Source organism: Lonchura striata, chromosome 3 (assembly GCF_046129695.1).
Source record: "Lonchura striata isolate bLonStr1 chromosome 3, bLonStr1.mat, whole genome shotgun sequence".
Taxonomy (NCBI): Eukaryota; Metazoa; Chordata; class Aves; order Passeriformes; family Estrildidae; genus Lonchura; species Lonchura striata.
Genome location: NC_134605.1, coordinates 79,665,723 through 79,689,419, shown reverse-complemented (window position 1 = coordinate 79,689,419; position 23,697 = coordinate 79,665,723). Strand labels below are relative to the sequence as shown.

At 42.2% G+C, this 23,697-nt stretch overlaps 1 protein-coding gene across 1 annotated transcript; it reads right to left on the bottom strand.

Annotated features, from left to right (window-relative positions):
- Positions 1 to 305: 305 nt before the first annotated feature.
- On the bottom strand, positions 306 to 21,550 carry TBX18 (T-box transcription factor 18). The gene is given in 9 exon segments (XM_077782313.1): positions 306 to 1,152; positions 3,627 to 3,721; positions 7,362 to 7,426; positions 8,609 to 8,776; positions 15,110 to 15,281; positions 18,230 to 18,331; positions 19,857 to 20,040; positions 20,818 to 21,293; positions 21,295 to 21,550. Coding segments are annotated over 9 exon segments (2,214 nt in total). The 5' UTR covers positions 21,522 to 21,550; the 3' UTR covers positions 306 to 427.
- Positions 21,551 to 23,697: the final 2,147 nt, after the last annotated feature.

Below are 23,697 nucleotides of genomic sequence, written 5' to 3'. Positions count from 1 at the left end.
AAAATGCCTTTGGTGCATCAGCTTATTGTATGAATGCTTTAAAGAAACTCACTATAGAGTACTATAGGAAATATAAGTGGGCTTTTTTGTGTTGTTTAATACTCCAAGTGTCACTTCATTCTTTAAAGGGGTTAGAACAGAGGAGGGGGAAAGGGGAGGAAGTCTTACTTAATTTGTTGCATATGTCCCAACGTGTTATACAACTAAGTGTATTATACCAGAAAACTAAAGCAGTCTGCACCGCAGCAAACTCTGTGTAACTCAAAATAGGAGAATAATCTGGCCACAAGCAAGGCAAAATTTCAGTGAAACTTCCTCTCATATTATATATACACACACTTTACAAGCTACATCGAGTGTCCTTTCATATTCCGAAAGAAATACATTGTAGACACCAAACATACTGTACTTTTACTTAAAGGCTTCATCAAACCATATGTGCAGACACTTGAGAAGATGAGAGTGTCAAGCTTCCTAGGGTCCTAGAGTCAAAGAAATTCTGCTGCCCCCCACTGCTAAGTAAGTGCACTCCTTCCACAGGGGGCAACATCTGCCGATCCGTCATGGTTCCACTTGGCGAAGACCCCAAGAAACTTCCTTGGGAAGAAACGATTTTCTCAGGACTGGCAGCCAGTTTAGGGGATGTGGAAAAGTTATATCCATAGAGTGCACAGGGACTGTGCAGTCTAAACGTGTTGTAGGAGCCTTGGTGGGTTTGATTAGTGGTAAAGGCATTGCTGGATGGGGAAGGCATGATGTACTGGAGCTGTGGAGACATCCCTGAAATCTGCATGGATAAGCCAGTCTGTGGGCAGCTGAATGCATCCCCATCATTGCCGCTCATGGACATATTCACAGTCGTGCTGCTCGACACGCCGACGTAGGAGGGAGTCCTTGGGGGGGCGAAGGTCTCGCTGGTCTGGTTGGTGAGCCGGTTGTAGGTTTCGGCCAGGGAGGTGCTGTATCTGTTCAGGGTCAGGCCCGAGCGGGCACAGGCTGTGTAGTCAGCTGGAGCAAGGGTGCAGAGCTGGCTGGTGTTGGGGCTGAGGTGGAAGGCGGGAGATGAGCAAGGGGAGCCTGGTAAAAGGTGGGGGTGGGTAGATGGCACTCCACTGCCAGTTCCCTGGAGTAAAGTAGAGGAACCTGCATTTCCTGGAAGAGAATATTACAGTGTAAGAAGCACACTGGGAAAGGCCCCCTTCCTAGGTGAAAGATCAAGACCTTTGTCTTTTATAATAACCCTTAAGATTAAATCCAACTCAAATTAATTAAATTTTTTTACCTACATGCACAGGACAATGTGTGAATAAACCACATGCATGCTAAAGAAACAACTTGACCAAGAAAGAGAATTGAAGTTATGTTTTTACAACCATCACTCAGTATTTAGAGCCCAAAAGGTTAACTACTTCTTATATGACATGGAAGGAAAATGCATAGCAGTTAAGATGTAGCGAAGTGAGTACCACATAACAGGGAGCCTTCTTCAAAAGTAGGATTTTTAGCTTGTCTACGCTCTTGCTACAGTCCAGAATGTGTTTCAAGTACTCTGTGCCTGACTGTCACTGTCAGAGCACCAGCTGAGGAACCACTTCCTTGACTCAGAGGCCCTCACAGATAACAGCTTCAGGAAAGTTCCCAACTTCAGAACAAAAAACTTCTGACTTCAAACCAAAAAATTCTGAGAATAACCAAAAAATTCAGAACACCTTCAGGAAAAGTGTAGGCCAAACACTGCACATAGCTGCTTCATTTCTTGAATGGATAGGTTTGCAGTAAATCATTTGCATATTGTTCATTTGCCAATATCAGAACTTTTTATGCTCCTGAAAGCAAACTGCTTGCTACAGGTGAAGCCTTTTTTCAGGTCTGAAAGTTTCCCAGCTGCAAGGAAGATTTCCTTTCCTTAAAAGATTGCATCTTCCTGAAAACTGAGTGTGGAAAAATTAACTGGGGCCTTTTACAGTGTCCCAGGCAGAAGACACTTAACAAGAAAGACCTCCTGCTTATGAATCACATTAACAATCAAATAGCTTGATGCTGCAAAGAGAGAAATTCTGTCAATAAGTTAACAGACTATCATAATAGGTGAGCTAGTAAAAAGAAAAATGCATTACTAAAGTATGCTGCTTGCTGCTGCTTCTCTGTTAACAGGACACCACAAGCACAAGGCACCATTATACACTGCCACATTAGAGAAATCCTGGTATAAGAGACATTTTTATTTTAATCTCCATCAATGCCTCCACTATCTGAAGATTGGCACTCTCAGTGTTAAAAAACAGGACAAATTTCTAAGGGGGTCTTTTGCAAAGTCTCTATGTCCAAGGCACAGATGACTAAAGTTTTTGCAAGGATCCCAGTTTCCATCCCCAGAATATCAAGAGTAACTTCAACAATCTTCTTAACCTGAGGCAAGGTCAGAAAGGGAAGCAGGAAGTTCATGGCAGCAGTTCCCCTGCTCCCAAAAAATGCTCCTACACACAAACAGCCAATAAAGCTGATCTGTCTCCTAAATGTTACCTTTCAGTCTTACACAGTCTGAAAAGGTATTTCAGGTCTCATTCTATCTTCTCATTAAAAGCCGTTTTGATGAGACCATCCCTCACCCCCATGCTATGCCCAAAATTCTGCCAACACTCATCCAATGTATCTATGACTTGGCACAAAACCTTCTTTTAGTGGCCAATATCAAGGACTGAAATTCAAGATTTCTCAGAGGAGTGGACCAAAAAGCTGACAAAAGTGATTCCTCTTAATTTCTCTGTGTTCTGGATTTTTGCTCTGAAGATGTTTAACAACTTTGCAATCAATACATTATCAAGAAACCAGACTGGATATTTGTAAATTTGGTAGCAGAAAATGCAAAGAATTGGGAGAAATATGTCTGATTTAGCAGGGAAAAGGCTGAGAGGTTTTCTATGTGCATTGGTGTATATTCCAGAAACAAAAGAACTCCGAAAAGAGTACAAGTCCAAATGGGCCATTTAAATATTTTCCTCATTCATGACAAAACCTGCACAATGGAGAAAGTGGAAACAAAGAAGTTTCCAACAAAAAGTAAAGAGCAGAAAAGAGCAAAACAGAGAGGAGATCCATTTCTTTAAGCTCTAGGATGCAGATAAAGTTTGTTGGCCCATTTACTGAACAATTTTCAGGTCTTTAAGAATCAAGAAGGTGTTCTAAGAAGAAAACAAATTAAGCTTCCTCCAATTTACTCATTGCTTAAGAGACCATTTCTTCTCTCATTCTTTTTTTTTCTCTCTTAAAAAAACAAGTCATTCCTACACTGCAGTTTGGATGTGTACAATAGAACATCTGTAAGTGATCTCTACCTTCTGTATCTAGCCAGAGCATAACACTAAGGAATAGCTTATTCAATCTTTAAATAACTGGCATTCTCCTCCACATGTGATCTGATTTTTCTTTACAATCTAACATTTTTATCACCATGGTGGTTGAGTTAGCATTAGTTTTCTAACTTAGAATAACTCTGGTGAGGGAGGATGGCTGCTCTGTGGTTGTTTTTGTCTTGTGAGTGACACACTTACCTAGACTTTCATAAGGTATGATGGGCACAGCTTCATCTTTCATTTTTGTTTTGAAAGAACAAAGATGCTTTTTACCTTGTTTGGGTATCCCAGGTATGTCCTCAAATGTAAGTGTCCTCAGTGAAGGTCTCCAGAAGGCGTAAGACTCTACCAGAGCTTCCAGTCCCATTCTATTTAGAACAAAAGAATTATGGTGTCATGAAAGCAAGCTGTATTTTGCCACACGTCTCTGGATACTGGACCTCAGAAACATACAAAAATTAGTAACATTTCAGGATTATTTTCAAGTTGATTTTGCTTTTTAGAAAAGAGCCTTACAGCTTATCCATGAGACCACAGGGACCTGCAACCACTGGGCTAACAGCACACAAAATGTTTTCCAATTTTACAAGCCTGGCTCTCTATTTCAATATTTTGCGACTTTTGGGCGGGCTGTTTGAGTGGGAAGATTTGGCTAAAATTATTTTAAATGTTTTGCTAGTATGATGTTTCTTAAAGAGATCATCCCTCTGGCAGTTAAAACTTTAACTGCAAAAGGGATGATCTGCTATTTCTTCCTAGAATTAAGATGATCCACTGACAACTTATATTAAAACAGAATTCCCAGTCATTACTAATAAGCTGGAAAATCACACTTAGAATGTGAGCAAGGCAAGGATGTACAGCTATTTTGCTAATAAAATCATATATAAAACAATGTTGTTTTGCTAAACAAAGTGCCTTTAGAAACTAAAAGTCTTCACTCATTTTCTTGAAACAGTGTCCTGAGAAAAGAGAAGTAACTGTGTAGACAATGGTGGCAGACACTATTTAGAAGAATCTGTTTCCTGAAGATAAAGGCCCATTTGTTTTCTGACAATTATTTATAAATAATACACCTCAGAGGTATATAAATTTAGAGGTGTAATTTTGGTGTTATTTTTGGCTGCTGGGCCCCAAAGGCCTGTTGAGTGTCAGCATCGGGCACACACCAAATACAAGTGCTTGCCTTTGAGCAGCAGTACTTTGTAAAATTAAATTATACAAATACCCCAATCTGAAGCAACTGACATGTTCTGATCCCACTCCTTCCAGCAGGAACACAAATGTCTGTCAGGAAACACTTACAAAGCGTTTATTAGCTGAACCTGGACTTAAAAAATAGCCTTAATTTTCTGCAGTAATGGTGAATTTTCATTTCTAGTTAAAGCAGAGATAAAAGCCACCTCCTGGAGGAGTGTGGCCAAGGTGATAATTTATACAAGATGCCTTTGAACAATTTCCACATTTTATCACCACCCTAATTTGTGTTATCAAATGCCCAAGTTTATTTAACAAAACAGTTGTTTTTCCCAAAGTATTTAAAGGGAGAGATTCTGGTCCTTTCCTGAGTAAAAGTTTTTATAGGGTAAAACTTAAGGCCCAGCTGAAGAATGAAATTACTCTCAGCACCTAAATTCTGTTGCACTTTGCAAATGCACAGGGAATGTTTATAAAAGGTGAACCCACTGATTTCTGTAAAATGGCCTGTGGGACTTAATGGGAATGACCTAGAAGGGCATATTTTTAATTCAACAGAATTACTGCATGCAGCAGTGGAGAGTGAGATAGCTGCATTAAAATAATATTGAAAAGCTGGGTATAATTTTACCACAGTATTTTTTAATCCTGTTTCAGACTAAAATGCCTCAATGATAAACACACCAGCTAGAACAATGAGGATAACAGAACCTTAACATTTAATTTCAGTGTTTAGTAACAGAGCAAAATAATAATCCACTGAATATACCAATAGAAATTTTCCTTGACAATTAAAATTCCGAGTTGAATTCCCAAACATACTTATCCAGTAATGCAGACTATAAAAGAAAACAGCAATACTGACCTCAGTAAAACAATGTCAATTTGCAACAAATGAGAGTTTGCAGAGTCAATTCTGTAATGAGTGTGTTTGTAGAGTAAAGGTACTCAGACCTCATCTAAAGGCTGCTCCAATTTAGAGATTTTCCATTTTAGAGATTCTCCATTTTAGAGATGCTGGCTCTTTCTTCAGGCCTTGCCTTCTTAATTAATTTCCATAAAAAATAACTTTCAATCAAAATATCCTGCTTTTTTTCTAATGACTGAACCAGACTATTCCTAGCAGCCCAACAAAAAAAAAAAAAAAAAAAAAAAAAAAAAAAAAAAAACCTAGTCACATAACTGTGTTTGTGTATTTGCAGATGCAGTACTCTTACATCATCCTCAGGTAATTCCAGAGCTGTCCCACCACATTAAAACCTGTTCAATTGTTTCTGAACAATTATTTCCTTTCTGTCTAAAAGGGTATCTTCCCTTGTTTCATGTAACATTATGGAAGAAATTCTAAGTCCACCTAAATTTGCATGTTTCAGAGGACCAGGGTTTCTTAGGAGGTTCCATAGTACTTATTTTATAGTTCTGCAAACAGCAAGCACAGCAGAGACACTGCCTATGTGAGAGACAGAGAGCTTTCAAACAGGGTATGTTTGGCAACCCTTTTCTTCCTAAAGTACACACAGCATGTTTTGCTTCTTAAATCACTGCATTAACCTGGAAGCTACTGTTCACTTAATTTCTAATCAGAAGGCTACAAAAGAGGGCAAAGCTCTATTTATGTCAGTGGCCACAGAACATGGATACTTATTTCTTGATAGAAGACAAAATCTCAGACATACTGAAAAGATACTTACAGTGAATGCCTGCAAATCTTTACAACTACATCATCCCTTAGAAAATGAATAAGTATTCATTTTCCAAAAACTACTTTCATTTGCTGTCCAGTTTCAGGTTTTATGTAACTCAGGTCTTATGTAAAACAGTCTTTAACGCTGTAGCTTCTGCTAACAGAGAAGCTCAATAAAACAACTATCAAAAAGAAACTCTCTGATCATTCCTACCAGCACAGTCTGCTCCCTTCTCTGCAAGGCCTGGTCATAAATATAGCAGCTGCAGACACCAAACACAATGTGGTAGCTGGAAGTGATGTGTACTGTACACCACAATGAAATAGTGCTTTTTTTGTAGCTGAAATGGTTTAACATACAATTCAAAACAGGCTTAAGTAGCTTGCATTGAACAGTCATCAGGCAAAATACCTCATTGGCACTGGCAGCCCAGGCCAGACCTAAGTCTCCACCTTGACTACACAGATTTCCCACTGCTATCTTGAAAGATTAATGGATCAAGAGAGAATAAGCAATAATCAGTCCATCTGCCCCAGAAGATATGGAAAGCAGTCTCATTTCAAGGTCTTCTAACCTGCTAGAAAAAGTATTCACCTAAGGATTTAAAACTCCTTACAGTAAACAGACACTTGAACACAGGTCTCCCACCTCCTAGGCAAGTAACATAAGGTTACTGCACAAACCAGTTTCTCCCCCTCAAAGAGAAAACAAGCCATTAACTCATGCTATGTGCCACTTACGTGCAAGAGAACCTAAGCTTGTAGTTTGACAATGATATCTGCAACTTGTCTCCAGCCAGGAGAAAGAGATTTCCAGCACAGCCTGAAATCACGGACCTGAGTATACATTAAGTCCATTTGCAACCTTTATGGTGTGTCACTGCTTCTACTGAAAGGAAACTTGAGTACATAAGTCAAGCCAAGAGCCAGTCTGTTCTTGACCTAGATGGTCAGAGGTGTAGCAATGGCAACTCACAACAGAGAACATTACTGAGAAGTTGGAGTGGTCCCTCGTGGAGTCTGAGTTCTCAAATTAGTTTGTGTGTAAGTACAAGTGTTTGCCTTTAACAGCCTTCACGAACTGATTCTGTAAGCAGGAACAAGCCCAGCTCCTTCCCAACACCTACCTGTTACGGCCCGAATCTCTAAAGCCTTTGGCGAATGGATTCCTATCAATCTTCAGACGAGTTATCTGTGAATATTATTAAACTCAGATAAGTAGCTCAGAAAACAACTCTACTGACAGAAAAAAAAAAAAAAGTTGACAGAGGAAACATCTTCATATTTATATGGTTTAAGATGGTTGTCCTGAAATAGCAAAATAAGGACCAATCCTCTGATCATTATTTTTGCACTTCCCTGGAAAAGCTAATAGGTATTTAAAACTGATAAATGGCAGTAGGAATTACTGAGAAAAAACTTCAGGCAAATGTCCTTCTTCATTTAAGAGAGTACACTAACTGTAATAAAATTTAAATTAAATTTTATTTCTGTACTGGTCAAGAAGGAAATGTGAAAAGAGAGATTATCTCTAGGTTATTATCCTCCATGAAAAAAAAAAAAACAAACCAAATTAACCAACCAACCAACCAACAAAAAACCCAGCAAAACACACCACACCTGAAATAACCAGAATTTATTTTAATAAATGGGAAATTTGCCAAATACTTATATTTCATGGCTATCCTGCTCCTCTCTTTGTAAAGTTATCAATGAGTATGTAATTTCAAAAAATACAGCTGAAATAATTTATATAGAATTAATAAAATGTCACAACACTAATTATGGTGTCATTGTCTGCTAAAACTTAAACAAGAAGTAGAAGAAGCCGAGTGATACAATCTGCAGTTCACTTTTGACTTTGAATCCATGTGGATCCAGATAAATTGTCCTTAATAATATAGACTGAATGCAGTTAATAAAAACAACTGAAACTTTCTTCAGAACTCAGCTTCTCTGTTAAGGTCCTGGGAGTATTAAAAGCACTGGAGTCAAGAACAAAAGTGCTTTAAAAAGCCTCTCCTGACACGTATCTACATTTAAAGGTACAGAAACACCTTTAAAAATTAGACTGCTCTTTGCCTTGCTCTTCAATGCTGTGTTTAGAACCAAGACACTGTTAAGCAAGCTAATTGGACTGTGTGATCTCCATAATAAGAAAGATTTTTTTACATGCAGCATCTCTGAATGCCCAGCTATAGCCTCCAGGCACTACAGCAATGCTAACAGCGAAAGTTACTTTTGGTAAAAAAAGGGTTTTGATCATTCTATTTCAATAAGGGATATAATGGCAGTATCTATTTTTCTCCTATCTCTTACATCTCTAGTCTGCTCTGAAAAGCCTGTAAAGTGCTAACCAGAAAGCCCAAATTACCTGTTGATTTTGGTATGCTGTGACAGTAGTGAAGACTGTCTCAGGGAAGGAGAAGGCTTTCACCCCTTCTCCCGAAGGGATGGGCTTGACAGGGGACAGATCATCTCCGCAGTCTTTTCGGATGACGTGGACACGAGGCTGATATTTGTGCATAGAGTGAAGGATAATCTACGCAGGGAAGTCATGCAAGGAAAAAGACAACATTTGTTAGAAAGGACACCCTGCTGTTTCAGGGCTAATAGCTTTTTGGAACAGATTATGGTATGTGTTTACCATGCCACTTACTGGAAATCAAATGTTTTCTTTAACCTCTGAAGGTTCTTGTTACAGTAGTCTAATCCCTATGCATTTATGTTATTGCCAACCCTAAGCATTTAAAAATTACGACTCAGGAGCTCCAAATTCAGAGACTGGCTCAATTGAAACTGGCTCAAAAAAAAAAAGGAAAGAAAGGAAAAAAATTAAAAGAGAAATCAGGAGTGAAGTCCAGGTCCCACTGGAATTATGAAAGTTTTGTCACTTTTTTCCACTGAAGTCTGGGTTTGACCTAACAGGATTAACAGCAGCAAAAATTTGCCTTTTGTTTTTGAAACCTCCAGAATGGACTATTGGAGCAATTTTTTTCCTTACATCCCAAAGGCTGGAAACAAATCTTGATTGGAACACAAACTGAGACTCTCACACTGTGAAGAAGCATAAACTTAAAAGCAAAATGATAACAAAATCCAAAACCCTGAAGTGTTAATAACAATCAATCTATAAAACAGACAATGAATTTTAATTGAAAAACCCTCCCAGCATATAAAAACTGAATCAAAAATAAATCATAAAAGAGAAGTGGATGAACTCACATTGCATAAAATTAAATACACAAATACCTCTTGGTACTGCACCCCAGTTTTAAAGAAGATTCAAACCACAGAATTTTTCCTCTATTTTACCCCACTTCAGGTAACCACTGTTAAAGGATTTCAAGAAAAAAAATACTGAAGTTCTGCTATTATTGTTGGAAGCCATAAGAAATTAGTAACTTGATAAATAAATAGTCCTATGGCTATTGGCCTGTGGAACCACTAATCAACATTCTGAGGAAGCTTTTTAATTTCCTGCTCCTTGAGTAGGCTCAGAATGTACATGTGCTCAAGCACTCAACAGAGCCCCTATGTCAGACACTACGGAAGCTCATTCACCCAAATTATATCGAGGACATTACATTTGTTTGGATAAACTGGAGTTTGGCTAGTTTAATACATTTGGTCCTGGCCAGATTACATGACCCTGTTTTGGTATGGCAAGTTTCTGGATAATCAGGGGTTTCATTAGCCTTTAAGTAAGGTTTTGACAATGACATCACAGGCTCCAATTAATTTGCTCAGGGAGTGCCCTATGGATGTTCTCATATGAAGTCTTTTTCAAGTTTCTTAAATCTTGAGCAGAGCAAGATATTTCATCGTGCAAAAGCATTTTCTCTTATACAACACTCAGTTCTCCAACGGCAAAGATCTACAAAATGAAAATGCAGAGAAGACAGCACATTCCTCACCCTGTTTTCCTGTGAACACCCAGTGGTACCAGGGGAGATACCAGTGCAACAGAAAAAGAAATTATCAAGAAGAGATGTTGCACGGCTCAAGTCCGCTGCTGTTCCGTGCCTCGCTATTTGTCTGCGTGCCACTGAGCATGCCATGTTCTCTCCCACACGGATTACTTGACCCCATCAGCTCTGTGGCGCAGACCACTGCTGGCCCACACATCAACGATAACCCTGGCAGCCACAAAGAGCGCTGCTCACACATCAGAACAAGTGATATCAAAGCAGCACAAAGATGAACACCTCCCACCGCTTATCTGGGTGGCTATTACAGCTAAACTGATCCATGTCATCTCCTAAGAACAACCTGTCTGGCCTCTGTCCTGTACTGAATTTTCCTGTGCTGACACACTGTTTTGGCAGTTAGCAAATCCATAACAATATTTTTTTTCTTGATTTTGTACCATGTCTTCTAACAATGGGATCTTTGTTTGTGATCTGAAGGACTCCAAACTCTAAATAATGCATAACTGCAAAGCCCTTGTGAATTAAAGTGCAACATATGAAGACAGGACATAAAAGGAGAGGGAGATGCAACATGCACTCCAAAAACAGTCTGCGAAGAGAAAGCTAAGGAGAAGGAGATTCCAGCTTTCCGTTTCACAGTGCTTGCACATTTAAAAGCACCAATAGGACCTAACAGTTTATCCGCAGTAACAGCAACTTTCCCTTCATGTGTTTCAAATCCAACACCAAAAAAAAACCCTATCAGAAATCCCACTGTGTTCCCAAATATGAACTGGCATTACATTCAACTCACAGCTGAATGGCCTGCCTCTCTCTCCAAAGTCCTCACAGAACAAGATGAAAACATTTCATGCGGGAATAAACCTCTCCCACAAAAAGTAAAATTAAACTTTGGCCGCAGCAGCTGTCAAGAAATCATGATCACACAGAAGACACCACAGCAGGGAGCGCACAGGTAAGAGGCACAGCAAAGGCCACCAGAACACCTGCAGCCACACAAAGCTGGCATTACCTTTGCAATGGCTTTTGACAGCTTCTGCCACAATAACGCCTCAGAGCTGACCCTGAGCATGAGCACCACCGTGGCACAACCATCTCATCCAGAGCAAAGGAGAGACAGATGCTCCTTCACAGGGGAGACGCCAATCCTCCAGCAACATGACTGTGCCAAGAATACAGAGTCACCTCCCCACTACCAACACAGTCCTTGCTGCTGTTTTTTGCCAAAAATCCTCCTTTATCCTCCCTCCAAAGCACAAGCACTCGGACAGTTAGGGAAGTGTGTAGAGCTGAGGAACATGGATTCCCTCTGTACTAAGACAAAAACTGCAAGTGCAAATACTGATGTTTCACAGTTTTTCATTGTGACAAGAACATATAACTGCCCAGTGACTGTAAGCAGAGCTCGCTACTTGGAGCCAAGTCTGGGCAGAGTTACAGTCTGCCTCCGCTTCCAGCCTCGCCCCACTTTCAAATGGGGAAAAAAACCCACCCCAACCACCAAGGAACAATTAACACACTAACAGCCTCATTTTCACTGAAAGTTAAAAGATGTTCCTCGGCATCAAAAAATACTCAGTTGAAAAGCATGGAAAATAGCATAAAAAATATTGACTTTTCCCCTCCACTGAAATTCAGTTTAAAAACTGCATTGAAATAGAAAAATTAGCCAGCTCTAACCAGCCGGAGGGAGAGACTGCTTTTACAATGCAGCACTCACTCCGCAGATGAGAGAGGGACGAGAGGCATTAACAAAGAGCATCCAGACGATGAACTTTTCTGTGACAACTGCAAAATCCAGGTTTACTTTTCCTTAGCATCACAATTTACATGAAACACACAGAAGCCATAGTGTGTGTCTTTAATGGCTCTGTAGGAGTACAGTATTTCCAAAGAAGGAAATTCACTCTATTTGATATCAGAAACACACAAGGAAAACATAGCTATACAAATTTTGCTTCATCTCCACAGACTGCAAGTGGAACCCATGTATCAGAGAGTGTCCTATGTACAGATATGCACTTCAAAAATCTCTGAGCTGTGCAGCACTATAAAATTGCTCAGTCACAAAGTCCCACTTGAAATGCTGATGAAAATAGCAGCAGGCAGCATGGAATCTGGAAAGTGCTCGAGCAGTGAGTCTCTCAGAGATGGCTGATCTCCTTTTACAGAATGCTAATCCCAGGGCAATACGATGCAAGGGGAATGAACTGGCTGCCACCAACTACTACCACAACATAAATACTGCGTAGGATTTATACCTTAGTGCCTATTTGCAAACACTGTCTCTATTCCCATGGACATGTACCACTTCTCTCAGAGATTCTGAGAGTTAATACTCTAGAATAGGTGAAAGGGCTCTAGACTGACATCATGCAAGCTCCTTACCTCAAAGCCTTCAAGATCAAAGCCTACCCCCAGGATTTTAACACAAAAACTCTGCAAAAGTTTATACCTTTGACAAGCACAGGAAGCATAAAGGAACAATTTCAACACGGATTAAATTGCCAGAAGCAGAAAGCAGGGAAAGCATTCTCAAAGAACAACAGCTAAAGGCCAACACTGCTTGGTGGAAACCCCACTGAGGTTTCTCTGAACCACTCTCCGACACACGAGAGGAAAATAACCTACTTTCTAATAACCTAAATATACCCCATGTCCATGCAGGGGAGGGAGAGTCAGAACTTCTGATACAAGAACAGATATTGGAGGGATTCTACACCCTTGACTTCTAGCTCTTCTAATTCGCCATCCGTCCCGTTACCCTCCTGAGAAAAATGGTTTCTTCCTACTTATGAGAAACAATTGTTTTGTTTTTTTTTATATTCATCACAAAATATGATTATTCGTTTTCCATTATTGCTAGAGGCATTCAGAGGCTGCATAGCTTTTTCAATACAGCATTCCACACTACCATAGCTTTAAAAGAAAAAATGTATCCATTGGAAGAGACACTTTTCTGCTTTCTGCTTTTGCCTTTTCTGGTAATTATGAATGACATGTTTGCAATTTTCCAGATTTGAGAAATATGAAATTATTTTACAGTCATCCTTCTTTTGTCCTTTTATTTCAATACTTAAATTTCCATTTTGGGGAGGAGGGGCACTGCCATAGCTCTGAATCAGTTCAATGTGTCTCAAATCACTGTACTTGAGCTTTGCTTCACTCATTTCCAAGCCAAAATACTTAGCTAAAGACCAGAAAATTTATATCCCCCTATATTACAAATAATAGTGTGCTGTGTACACTACACAGGTTTCAGTTCAGAATTAACACAAAGCTAAAATCTGGGATGGAAAAATAGAATAACACAATTCTCTGCATAGCTGAGATTTTATCACAGGGCTGTTTGCAACTGCAAGTGCATGGGTGGACCACACAGTACCCACAGACCTTCCCTCTGCACCCACCGAGTACAAAAACCAGCTCGCTGCTGGAAAAGCAACATTTTATCCATTTGCATCTGCTTCACTTTCAGAGCCCTTACGATAGACTCAAGATTCAGGGAAAACAAGTCCCTCTTGAGAGGAATCACAAATACACAAACACTGGGGAAACTGAGGGAACTTCATACGCTAACCTTAACTCAAATGGACACTCCCAAATAAGACTCGATAACTGTAATTCTGGAATGAAGCAATATAAAACCTCTTTGTACCATCCAAGAAAAGCACTGCTAACTGAAGAGGCATGAATACCCCTACATTTCTTTTAAGGAAGACCAAAATAAAATAAGGAAAACTATTGCAAAAATGGAACTCTTTTTATCCTTGTTATCACATTTGTTAGGTCAGCCATGCTCCTGTATTCCTGCCTCTGTTCACTGCATTTTCAAACACAAATAAGGAGGAAAAATCTCAGACTATCTATTAGCAAAATACCTGGCTCAATGTCACAGAGTTACAACCATACTGAAAGATGAGTGTGGTGTCTTTGTGCTCTGCACCAGGTATATTTTCTTTCACTCCTTTCCTTGAAGAAGAAAGTATCCTGGTTAATAAATTGGGTTACACTAAGGACAATGGAATCTACATCCCGTTTCAAAACTTTTCCTCTAACATCTTAAAACTACCACTTGGAAGTTGATGCTCCTTTTGAAAGGATGCCAACATTTGTCATTTATTACAGGGGTTTGTAAAATCAAAGACTTCACACCGACTAAAAACAATCCTCATTTTTTAATTATTTCTTAAGGTGTCAAGTAAAACTATTTTAGGGATTGCTGGAATGATACTGGCTTACATCTGTCATGTTTCAACAGTTTTGAAGAGAAAAGGAAATATTAACATAACACATTTTGTCACATTAGATAATGTCATAACTAAACAATTTAGAACTTGCAAACAGAACACTCATACTGCATACGTCTTCGCCAGCTTTTCCAGAATTAATGAGCCTCAGCTGTGAAAGGGTCTTGCTTCATAAGGTATGCAATAAATCATCATCGGAGCAAACCCAGCTCCCATGTTGTTCGTTTTTGACTGCAATTATTAACACCTCATGGGATTTCACACAAACGTTTAGGTTAAGAAAATACTTAAGTGTATTTTTATTCACGTGAAGTTATTGCACACTATTAATGTTTCTCCTAGCGACTTGTGAATTTAAGCGTCCTTTTCGATCGTAGGAGAAGTTGCGAATAGCATGCTCCGTGGGAAATACTGAGAGCAATTCTGCCCCTCTGTATTAGGCAATTTAGCCTTGTAAAGACGTACTTTGCAGAAGGAGCCCTCTATTTGAGCGGGGAGTAAAACAGCAGGCTCTAATAAGCAGTTAATTATCAGGGCAGAAAGTAAGAAGCTTTTAGATGTGGACAGTAAAGTTCCAAAACAACTCTGAAAAGTAAAGCCTATTTCTGGCGCTCCGAAGCTGTACGTCAGAGCCTCTCAGGGTTGAGCAATGCGCCTACACATGATGCCACCAAGGAAAGAGCGAGTACTCACATGCCCTTGATCATCCAGCTCGTTATTGGTAAGCTTCAGTTTGTCAAAGCTGATCACTTGTCTCATCCATGTCTCCCCCGAGGCGGGTGAATCAGGATGAATATAAACACGAGGCGGCACCGGGGAGTCAGCATTACCAGCCACCATCCACTTGGAACTATGATAAACATACCTGTAAAAGGAAAACAAACACCTTTAACCACAAGCACCAAAAGAATTTATTAGACCCATTCAGCATAAATAATTTAGGGTCCATGCTTACCGCAAAAACCCATCAATTAACAAAACATGAAAGGACACAATTTTGCATAAATAAAAATAATTCTTTTTTGATTGTTTCAAAGCATCATCCTGGCACCTGCAAAAATAAGGTTAAAAATCCATACTCTGACCTGATCTTACTCTTCCTAAAATCAGTCACGGTCTCAACGCTAGGTTTCAAAATGAGCTTTAAGGTGGTGTCAGTTCATTGACTGCTACAGCTCTGCTCTGAAAAGGCATCAGCAAATAGGGAAGAATCTGGTCCTTCTTTTATCAAATTGAGTAGTAATTCCATATTTGGAAGATTTATCATGTTGAATCTAACATAAGACCCTATAAATAAAGCTATTGAAGGGAAAGAACATTATGATTGAGAAAAACAATGAAAGTATGTGAAACTATGCTCTTGATATTTTAGTATACATGATTAATAGTCTTGAATAGTATTGCAAAAAAGTTAAAGATGAAAACATGAAGTCTGTATTTCATTTGATAGGCCAATGCTGACAAGATGATTTTATAACAAAAATTGTGCCTGCTTTGGTTAAAAACCTATTTTGAAGGCAGGCATTTCACAAAGCAGTTTAAAAAGCATTAATTGAAAGGGTTTTTTTTCAAGTACAGTAAAAATCCTGTAATTCATCTGTCTTTTTAAATGAAAACAATAAAGACTTTACCAAATTATATCTTTGCACAATTCCGTTCCTTATTAGAAAAAGACAAGCAACACAGTCAGAACAGAAAACAGAATGATCCAATGCAAGAATCGCTCCATACAATTCAGATCAAGCTGCATAGCTAAGATCTAGGATGCTGGTGAAATTCTCTACTGGAGACAAATTCTCCACCTCAGATCACTGTTGTAAACATTTTTCATTTATTTTATATTTCTTGGTTTATACTAAATAAATGCTTTCCCTAGAAAAGTAAATAAAGTTATAAATACACATAAATACAAATTTAGTAATAAATACACATTTTGAGCTACAGCGTAAGTTTCCATATATTTGTAAGCCCAAATTTTGCTAGAAATACAAACCTAGATGTAATTTTCTTTATTTCCATTAGTTTTGCTATCTGCTCTGTCAGCTAAAGACTAGACTCCGTGTCACTGTTGTCATTTCTATGAAATTTAAAGATCTGCAAGACAGTGTGTGAAGCTGCACAAACAGCCAGAGTTGAAATAACAGACAGAAATAAAAAGCACAAATTAGAATGAGAAGAGGCACCAGGTGGAACATGTAAAACACTAAAATTCAGTGGAAAGGTTAAAGGTATAGTTACTAATACATGAATACAAAAAATTCTTGGTTGCCAACTAAGAAAATACTGCTCTTCATACAACTCTTTTTACTTCAGTTATCTGGGCACCATGTACCACACTGTGAAGACAGTGCAGGTTAGTATGACTGTAATTACTTTAAATGAAATGAGGTTTAAACAATTCATACTCAGTATAACTGCTTTTAATTTTTAGTATTAACATTTAAATTAATTTGGAATAACTACCTTGCTTTTTCTATTACTTGTTCAGACCTTCTAGGAATTATATGTTTAGATTGTTAAATAAATGCACAAAACACAAAGCAAAAAAAAAAAAAAAAGAAAAAAAAAGAAAAGTTTCCATTCAAACTGCACTACACTGGTACAAGGAAAAATAAACATTTTTTCCTCTATGGTAGAAACAGGAAAGACTCCCCTGACTGTATATGCTGGGCATTGTCAGCTCTGGTATCTGGTGCCTCTTGTTGAAAAACTCAAAATCTAAAATGGTCCTAAGAAACGTCTTATACACCACACAAGAAAATTACAAAATAGCAGTCAATGAGGTAAGTAAAGAAAAAAACAGGGCAGCGTTTGCTTAGGAAACAAGGCAGCATTCCTGCAGAACCAACCTTTTAATCATGGTCTGAAACATTCCTAGTTCTAGAATTAATTCTGCAGTGGTTTTCCCTACATTATACTAAGTATAGGTTAAAACAATCAAACCCGCAATTGGTAAAGACCTGATCCTGTCTCCTCTGAACTACTCTGGCCAGGCTTCCCCCCGGCTACTCTGGAGCATGGGATTGCATCTGTAAAGCAAGACCTTGGAAACGGCTTCAACTCACAACAGGAACTGCTGCGGGCTCAATCTTGCAATCATTTCTACAGGACAAGTGGCTTCTGCTGAGCCCATCCAGCTCCCACAACTACCCTCAAAACAGTGAGAGCTTCAGCACAAAGTTTCTACTCCTAAATATTCAAAGAACAACCTCTCGTTCCTCACATCATTCTCCAGACAATAATGCCATTAATTCTTTAAGTAACAGTAATTAGAAATATTCCATTCTTTTAGTTTAAGCAACCAAATATCTCAGTGATAAACAGTTCCTAAATTAAATTCTATAAGCAATTTGAAGCATGACTTATTTATAAGATAGCTTGTAAGTATTTAAATCAGATATCCATGCTATTAATGTTATTAATAGATGTTAATAACATTTGGTACTAAAAAATTTACATTTTTGTATTTATTTGTTAATAGGAAATAATTCCCACTGACAGGAGAAGGAATAAAATATTATAACATTTCCTGACCGCACTAGAGCTGCACTCTGAAAGCCAAACCTGGGCATCTGCCCACAGGACAAACACAGTGTGAGGCAAATGTATCATAAAGAGCTTCAACACAAATTTTAGTTGCCTTTGCATACTTGGTACAATATGGTCTTTTAAAATACACTGTGACGAAAATAAGAACCTTCAAGGAGAGTTAAATATGATCTTCTGCTAATTTATGTTGTGTTAATAGTTTCTTCCAACAGCCAAGCATCCTATAGCTTACATCATATGTTTTTTGCCTTAAAGTCACCATACCTGTATCTTTTGTTATCCACTGGCACAATATCCATAGCAATGTAATACTGCTGATGTGGGTCTAAACCTGAGATCTTCACTCTCATTGCAGGAAACATCCGCCTGAACATTGGAAAGAGAGAGGTCATTTTTAATACGAAACAGACTCAGGAATGGTTGTTTAGGAAAAGTAACTGCTTCGTGGGATTTTTCTAGTTCTTCCTTTTAGCCTACAGAGTCCTTTTGGACGATTATAGTTACATAGCCATGAAATGGCCCATTCGATATGTCAAAACAGATTTCTAAAGTGCATTTACTCGAACAATGCTTTGTATGTTTGGGGATACGCTTTGGGAGTACAGCTATTACCACATCATTTCAACTTTATTGTTAGACAGTAAATCATTTGGTTTGAGACTTTACTTTAGCAGTACACACATTTAAAACCCATTTGAGATATTAGTAAGAAATGTATTCCTGGAGATGTGCAAACACCACCTCCACCCAGGAAGCCCAAGGCTTACAGAAAGGCAAATTGCCACTAAAGTTTCAAGTGACAGCAGAAAAATTGTGTATCATTGCTGTAGCAGCGAATTAGAAAGCTAAATCTACGGTGATACAATTATAACACCGCAAGGATGCAGTTATAAAAGCCAATGTGCCATGCTCTAACCCAACAATATGGTCTTTATTGACACGGGACTTCCTGTCTGCAACATACTAAAGGTGAAGTGCGAGAGCTACTCTGTCTTTGAAAGGTATAGTAAAACTTCTTTATTGAAAGCAGAAACGAATCTATGAGCAAATTTCTGAAAAAAAAATTAAACAAAAACGGCGAAAATCCAAACGTTCAAGATTTAGATCCTTCTGTGGAGAAAAGGATTAACTAACCAATGGGTGGTTTGAACATAAAACTACCCTTAGCTCTTATCTTGGCATGCTTTTTATCAGAAAAATTCATTTATGAAGCACAAAGGAAAAAAAAAAAAAAAAGAAAAAAGTAACTTCCTGACTGCAAGCTAATAAAATACTCTCCTGCATTTTATAAACCTGAAAGTTATTCCAGTTTACTTAGTATTTGCTGCTGTGCAAATACACATATATATATTAAAAACCAATCTATTAAAAGTAGTTGCTGGAAACAAAAATCCTATCTCCACCATTTCTGAATAAGTAGGGAGGTAAAAACCTGACTATGGCTAACTAGTTTTTGCTGTTATTTCAGTGCACCTGTAAGATAAAACAAAAATTCCCCGACTGGACTCCTTTAAGACAAATGCAGCTTTGTGCTGTTTAAGGCTGCGTTTCAATCATTAATAAAGCCTCTCTGGAAATGCAGACGGTAGCATATGGATTCAATAAAATATGTTTTTGTAATTTCTAATAAGTTCAAATACTTTTATACTTCCCAGGTTTTTACCATGTGTATCCCCTGGAAAGGGGAAAGGCTTCCCCCCAGAAGGGCACGGGGCTCCCAGATCTCGCCCTAATGAACAGGAAACCCGAAACGCCACATGTTCCCGTGCCCATCTAACATTATCGCCATCTACCTGCCTCGTAAATCTGGAGGGTTCCCCCGGTTTTGGGGCGCTTTGATGTGCCCGCCCGCCCCGGGAGCGCGCGGGTGGCGGCCCCGCCGTGCCCTCACCTTCCCGCCTTGGTGATGATCATCTCCGTGCCGATCTCGTGGAAGCGCTTCCAGAGCTCGGCGCCCTGCAGGTCCACCCGCGGCGCCTGCGGCGTGGGCAGCGGCGAGCCGGGCCGCGAGGCCTTGGGGGAGCCGCCAGGGGAAGCGGGCGGGGAGCCCGCCAGGAAGCCCTCCTCGCAGCCGCCTGCGGAGAGAGCGGAGCGAGCGCTAGCGGCCGGGCCAGCGCGGACTTCGCCATCGAGGGCTCCCTCAGCCCCGGCCGACCAGCCAGCCCGGCGGCAGAGACGGCCTGCCCCGGCCCGGCCCGCAGCCTTGGCTCCGGGGAGGAGGCAACCCGACCGCGGCAGCACGGCCGGGCTGCCAGGGACAGGCTGCCCCCATCGCCGCGCCGTGCCCGGACCGAGGCGGGCGGCATCCCGTCCGGGGAGAGAGGACGGCGGCGCATTTCGTTCGGCCACGGCCTTCTGCCCCGCAGCGTGAAACTGCGCTCCCCTCCACACACAGCAAATTACACACACACGTATATGTGGGCGTTGTGTCCGTGTGTGTATATATATATACATATATACATATATATATATATATATATATATATATATATGCACACATAATTATATACATAGTTGCATATGCATTCTCAGCAGCACACGTACGCATATGTGTCATATAAGCGCTTTTGCCTTTCCTCCGAAACAGGGCTCGGGACAGCCCCCCGCCGTCGCTCCACCGCGCTGCGGCACCGACAGCCCCGCCGGCAGCCGCCCTGCCCCGTGCTGGCGTCCGAGGGGCGCCGCGGATCCTCACCGCCAGGCCAGCGGGAAGGGTGGTGGGTGCCCACGCAGCGTGGAAAGACAGAAGGGATAACGGGGAATCAAAGCGCCGGTCGCGGCGGGGAAAGGAGATCCCGAGGCCGGCCGAGGAGCGGGCCCGGGGCAGCGGCGGGGCGAGGGGCGGCACTCACCGGCGGGGGCGCGGGCGGCGCAGCCCAGGTCCATGTCGCCGCAGGTCCTGCCGGCGGCGGCGGCGGGAGAGCTCTTGGCGCAGCAGCCGCTGCCGCCTTCGTCCTCCGCCGCCTCGTCCTCGCCGCCCAGCTTCCTCCGCTTGGGCAGCCGCGGCGGCGGCTGCTGCTGCTGCTTCTCGGCCCCGATGAGAGCCTCCACGGAGAAGGCGTGAGCCTTGAGGCTCATGGTGGTGCCTGGCGAGGACCGCCGCTTGTCGGCCATGCCCGCCGCCCTACAGCCCGCGCATCCAGGCGCCCCGCGGCCGCAGGCACCGGCACCCGCGCCCGGCCCGCCGCGCCGGCCGCCCTCCCGTCCTCCCGACCGCGCAGGCAAGGGGCTGGGGCTTTTCCTCGCCTTTCTTTTTAAATCCGAGTTATCAGCCAAGATTTTTTTTTTTTGTTTTTTTTTTTTTTTTGGGGGGGGGGATTGTTTTGAGTTTTTTTAAAGTGGAAAAAAATTCTATTCCTTTCTGCAGATGCGTTACTTCTCTCCCCCTCCTCCTCCTCCTCCTCCTCCTCCACGTTCTGCCCCGTCTGATGGGCCAGGCAGGGCTGACATGGGTAACAAACGCTCTGCGGACACAAATTAGGGCTTGTAATTGAAATTTGTTGCCTTGATCTGTCAGCACTTCCAGGCAGGAGACCTGTGGGAAGAACTCGCTCATTAGTGTCACTGCGGCGGCGGGGGCCGGGCGGAGCCGCGGGGCGGGGGCGGTGCGGCTCGGCCGCCCGCAGCCCAATCAGCGCCGCCCCGGCCCCGCCGCCCCGGCCCCGCCGCCCCGGCCCCGCCGCCCCGGCCCCGCCGCCCCGGCCCCGCCGCCCTTCCAGGGGGCCCCGCCGCCGCGGCCGGGGGGAGCGCCCCGCCGACCCCGCGCCCGCCTCCGCCCAGGCCCAAACAGCCCCGAGCCCCTGGCCCGCGGCAGATGCACCCGCAATGAACGCTAAAGGGACACCCCCGCCCCCAGCCGTAACTCTCCCCAAAACGCAGAGGGAAGGGGGGGCTCCCCTGGAGCGCAGCGTTTCGGCCGGGAAAACGGTTCGGACGTTAAAAAATGATGTTTTGTCCTGTTTTGCTGTAAGGAATTAGGAATTATTGCTGTTATTGTTGCGTTTGGAGATTCATCGCGTTGTTATTCAAGCTCTGGCTGCAGTGAGGTTCCAGCGTAGCATCCACAAACCTACGCTAAACCCAACCCATTAGCGCTGAGGTTGCAATAAAACGAGAACTAAACCGAACCTTGTATGAACATCGATGCATTCAGCCGCAGCAACTTTAGTAATAATCATATTCAGGTGCATAAAATAGTCACAGGGAAAATCTTCTTTTGTATCTTTCCAGTGAGTAAAACTACTAAAGTTTTGGAACCAGATATTCTTTTCTTTGCATATTCAGGGAAATGTAAAAGCTAGTGAGATTTTTGTTGTGTTTGGGGGTTTTTTTTGTTGTTGTTTTGTTTTGTTTTTTTCCTTCTTTTGTTGGGACATTTTTCCTTTTTTTTTTTTTTTTTAAATCCTCAGAACTAAATGGAGTGACGTCCTCCCTTGAAAGAATCAGAATAGAAACCCTCCAGCTGTAAAAAAAAAAAAAAAAAAAAAAAAATCAGTGGGGCAGATTTCACTGTTTAGGGGACTAGGATCTCAAACTGATGCTGTTTTGGGCAACGGAGAGAAGTGATATGGTTCGCCTAAGTCACAGTCTTGGAGGTCCTGTTCGGGCCGTCAAGTGGCACAGCTAAGATTTCTGATCGTAATCTGAAACGGAAATAGCTGCTATTTAGGAGACGTAACCGTTTCCACTATCGCATTTTACCTACCCGTAAAATGCAAATTTATCGCTAATTTCAATAGCTGTTTCGTCAGAGACTGTGAGGAATGGGCTGATTAATAAATATACCCTAGAGATAAATTATCCCTTCGAATAAGGTTATCGGCGTTAAAATTGTAAAAGTACTTTCCAGACGTGAAAAATTAGGTATGTGACAGAAAGATAATTAATTAAAGAAAAAATAAAACAGAGACGAAACCGCCGTAGGAGCACTAACTCTTTCCACATTGGAAGAGATGGCAACTTGTCTGAGAAAAATTCGTCACCACGAAAAAATTGCCCTGCAGTTGCTGCCGCTCTGAATTGATAGGAGAAAATGCTTAGTGCCTGTCACCGACGAACAGTGCTGCTGTGGAGTTAATCTTTACATTAAATCTGGGACACATTAACTATTCCGTGGTCTAAAGTCTGTCTCCTCTGCCTTTCCAGCCTTGATTGAATCTGAAGGAAATCAGATGTGCGAGAGTGATCGAAACGTGCTAAGATAGAGGATCTTGCAGGAGTTTAAACGCCGCCGCGGCGGAGATGAGATCGATAGAGGAGAGGAAGGAAGGAAATGGATGCTATCTGTCCGAGGGCGCTCCCGCAGCCTCCTCTCCCGCCCGCCCATCTCCGACGGTACCTTCCGCCACCCCGCTCCGCGCTCCCGCCGCCCGCGGCCGCCGGGCCACACACGCCACCGCCACCGGTGCGACGGCTCCGGCGAGGCCCGCGGGAGCAGGTACCGACCCCCGCCGCCGCGGCCCGGGAGGGGCGCGGAGGAGCGCGGAAGGAGGAGGGCGAGCTCCGTGGCGGCGGGGCCCGGGTGCGAGCGACGGGGAGCGCGGGGGCTTTAGGGCGAGGCTGAGCCACCGGAGAAACTCGGCGCGGGCGCGGAGTGCGGGGCCGGCCCCGAGCGGCCGCCGGGACCTGCCGGCGTAGAGGCGAGCTACTCCGCTCCTCTGCCGGGCTCTCCGCGGCGCAGCGCCGGCGGAGGGCGGCTGCAGCGCGCAGGCAGGGACGGGGACGAAGCGGCG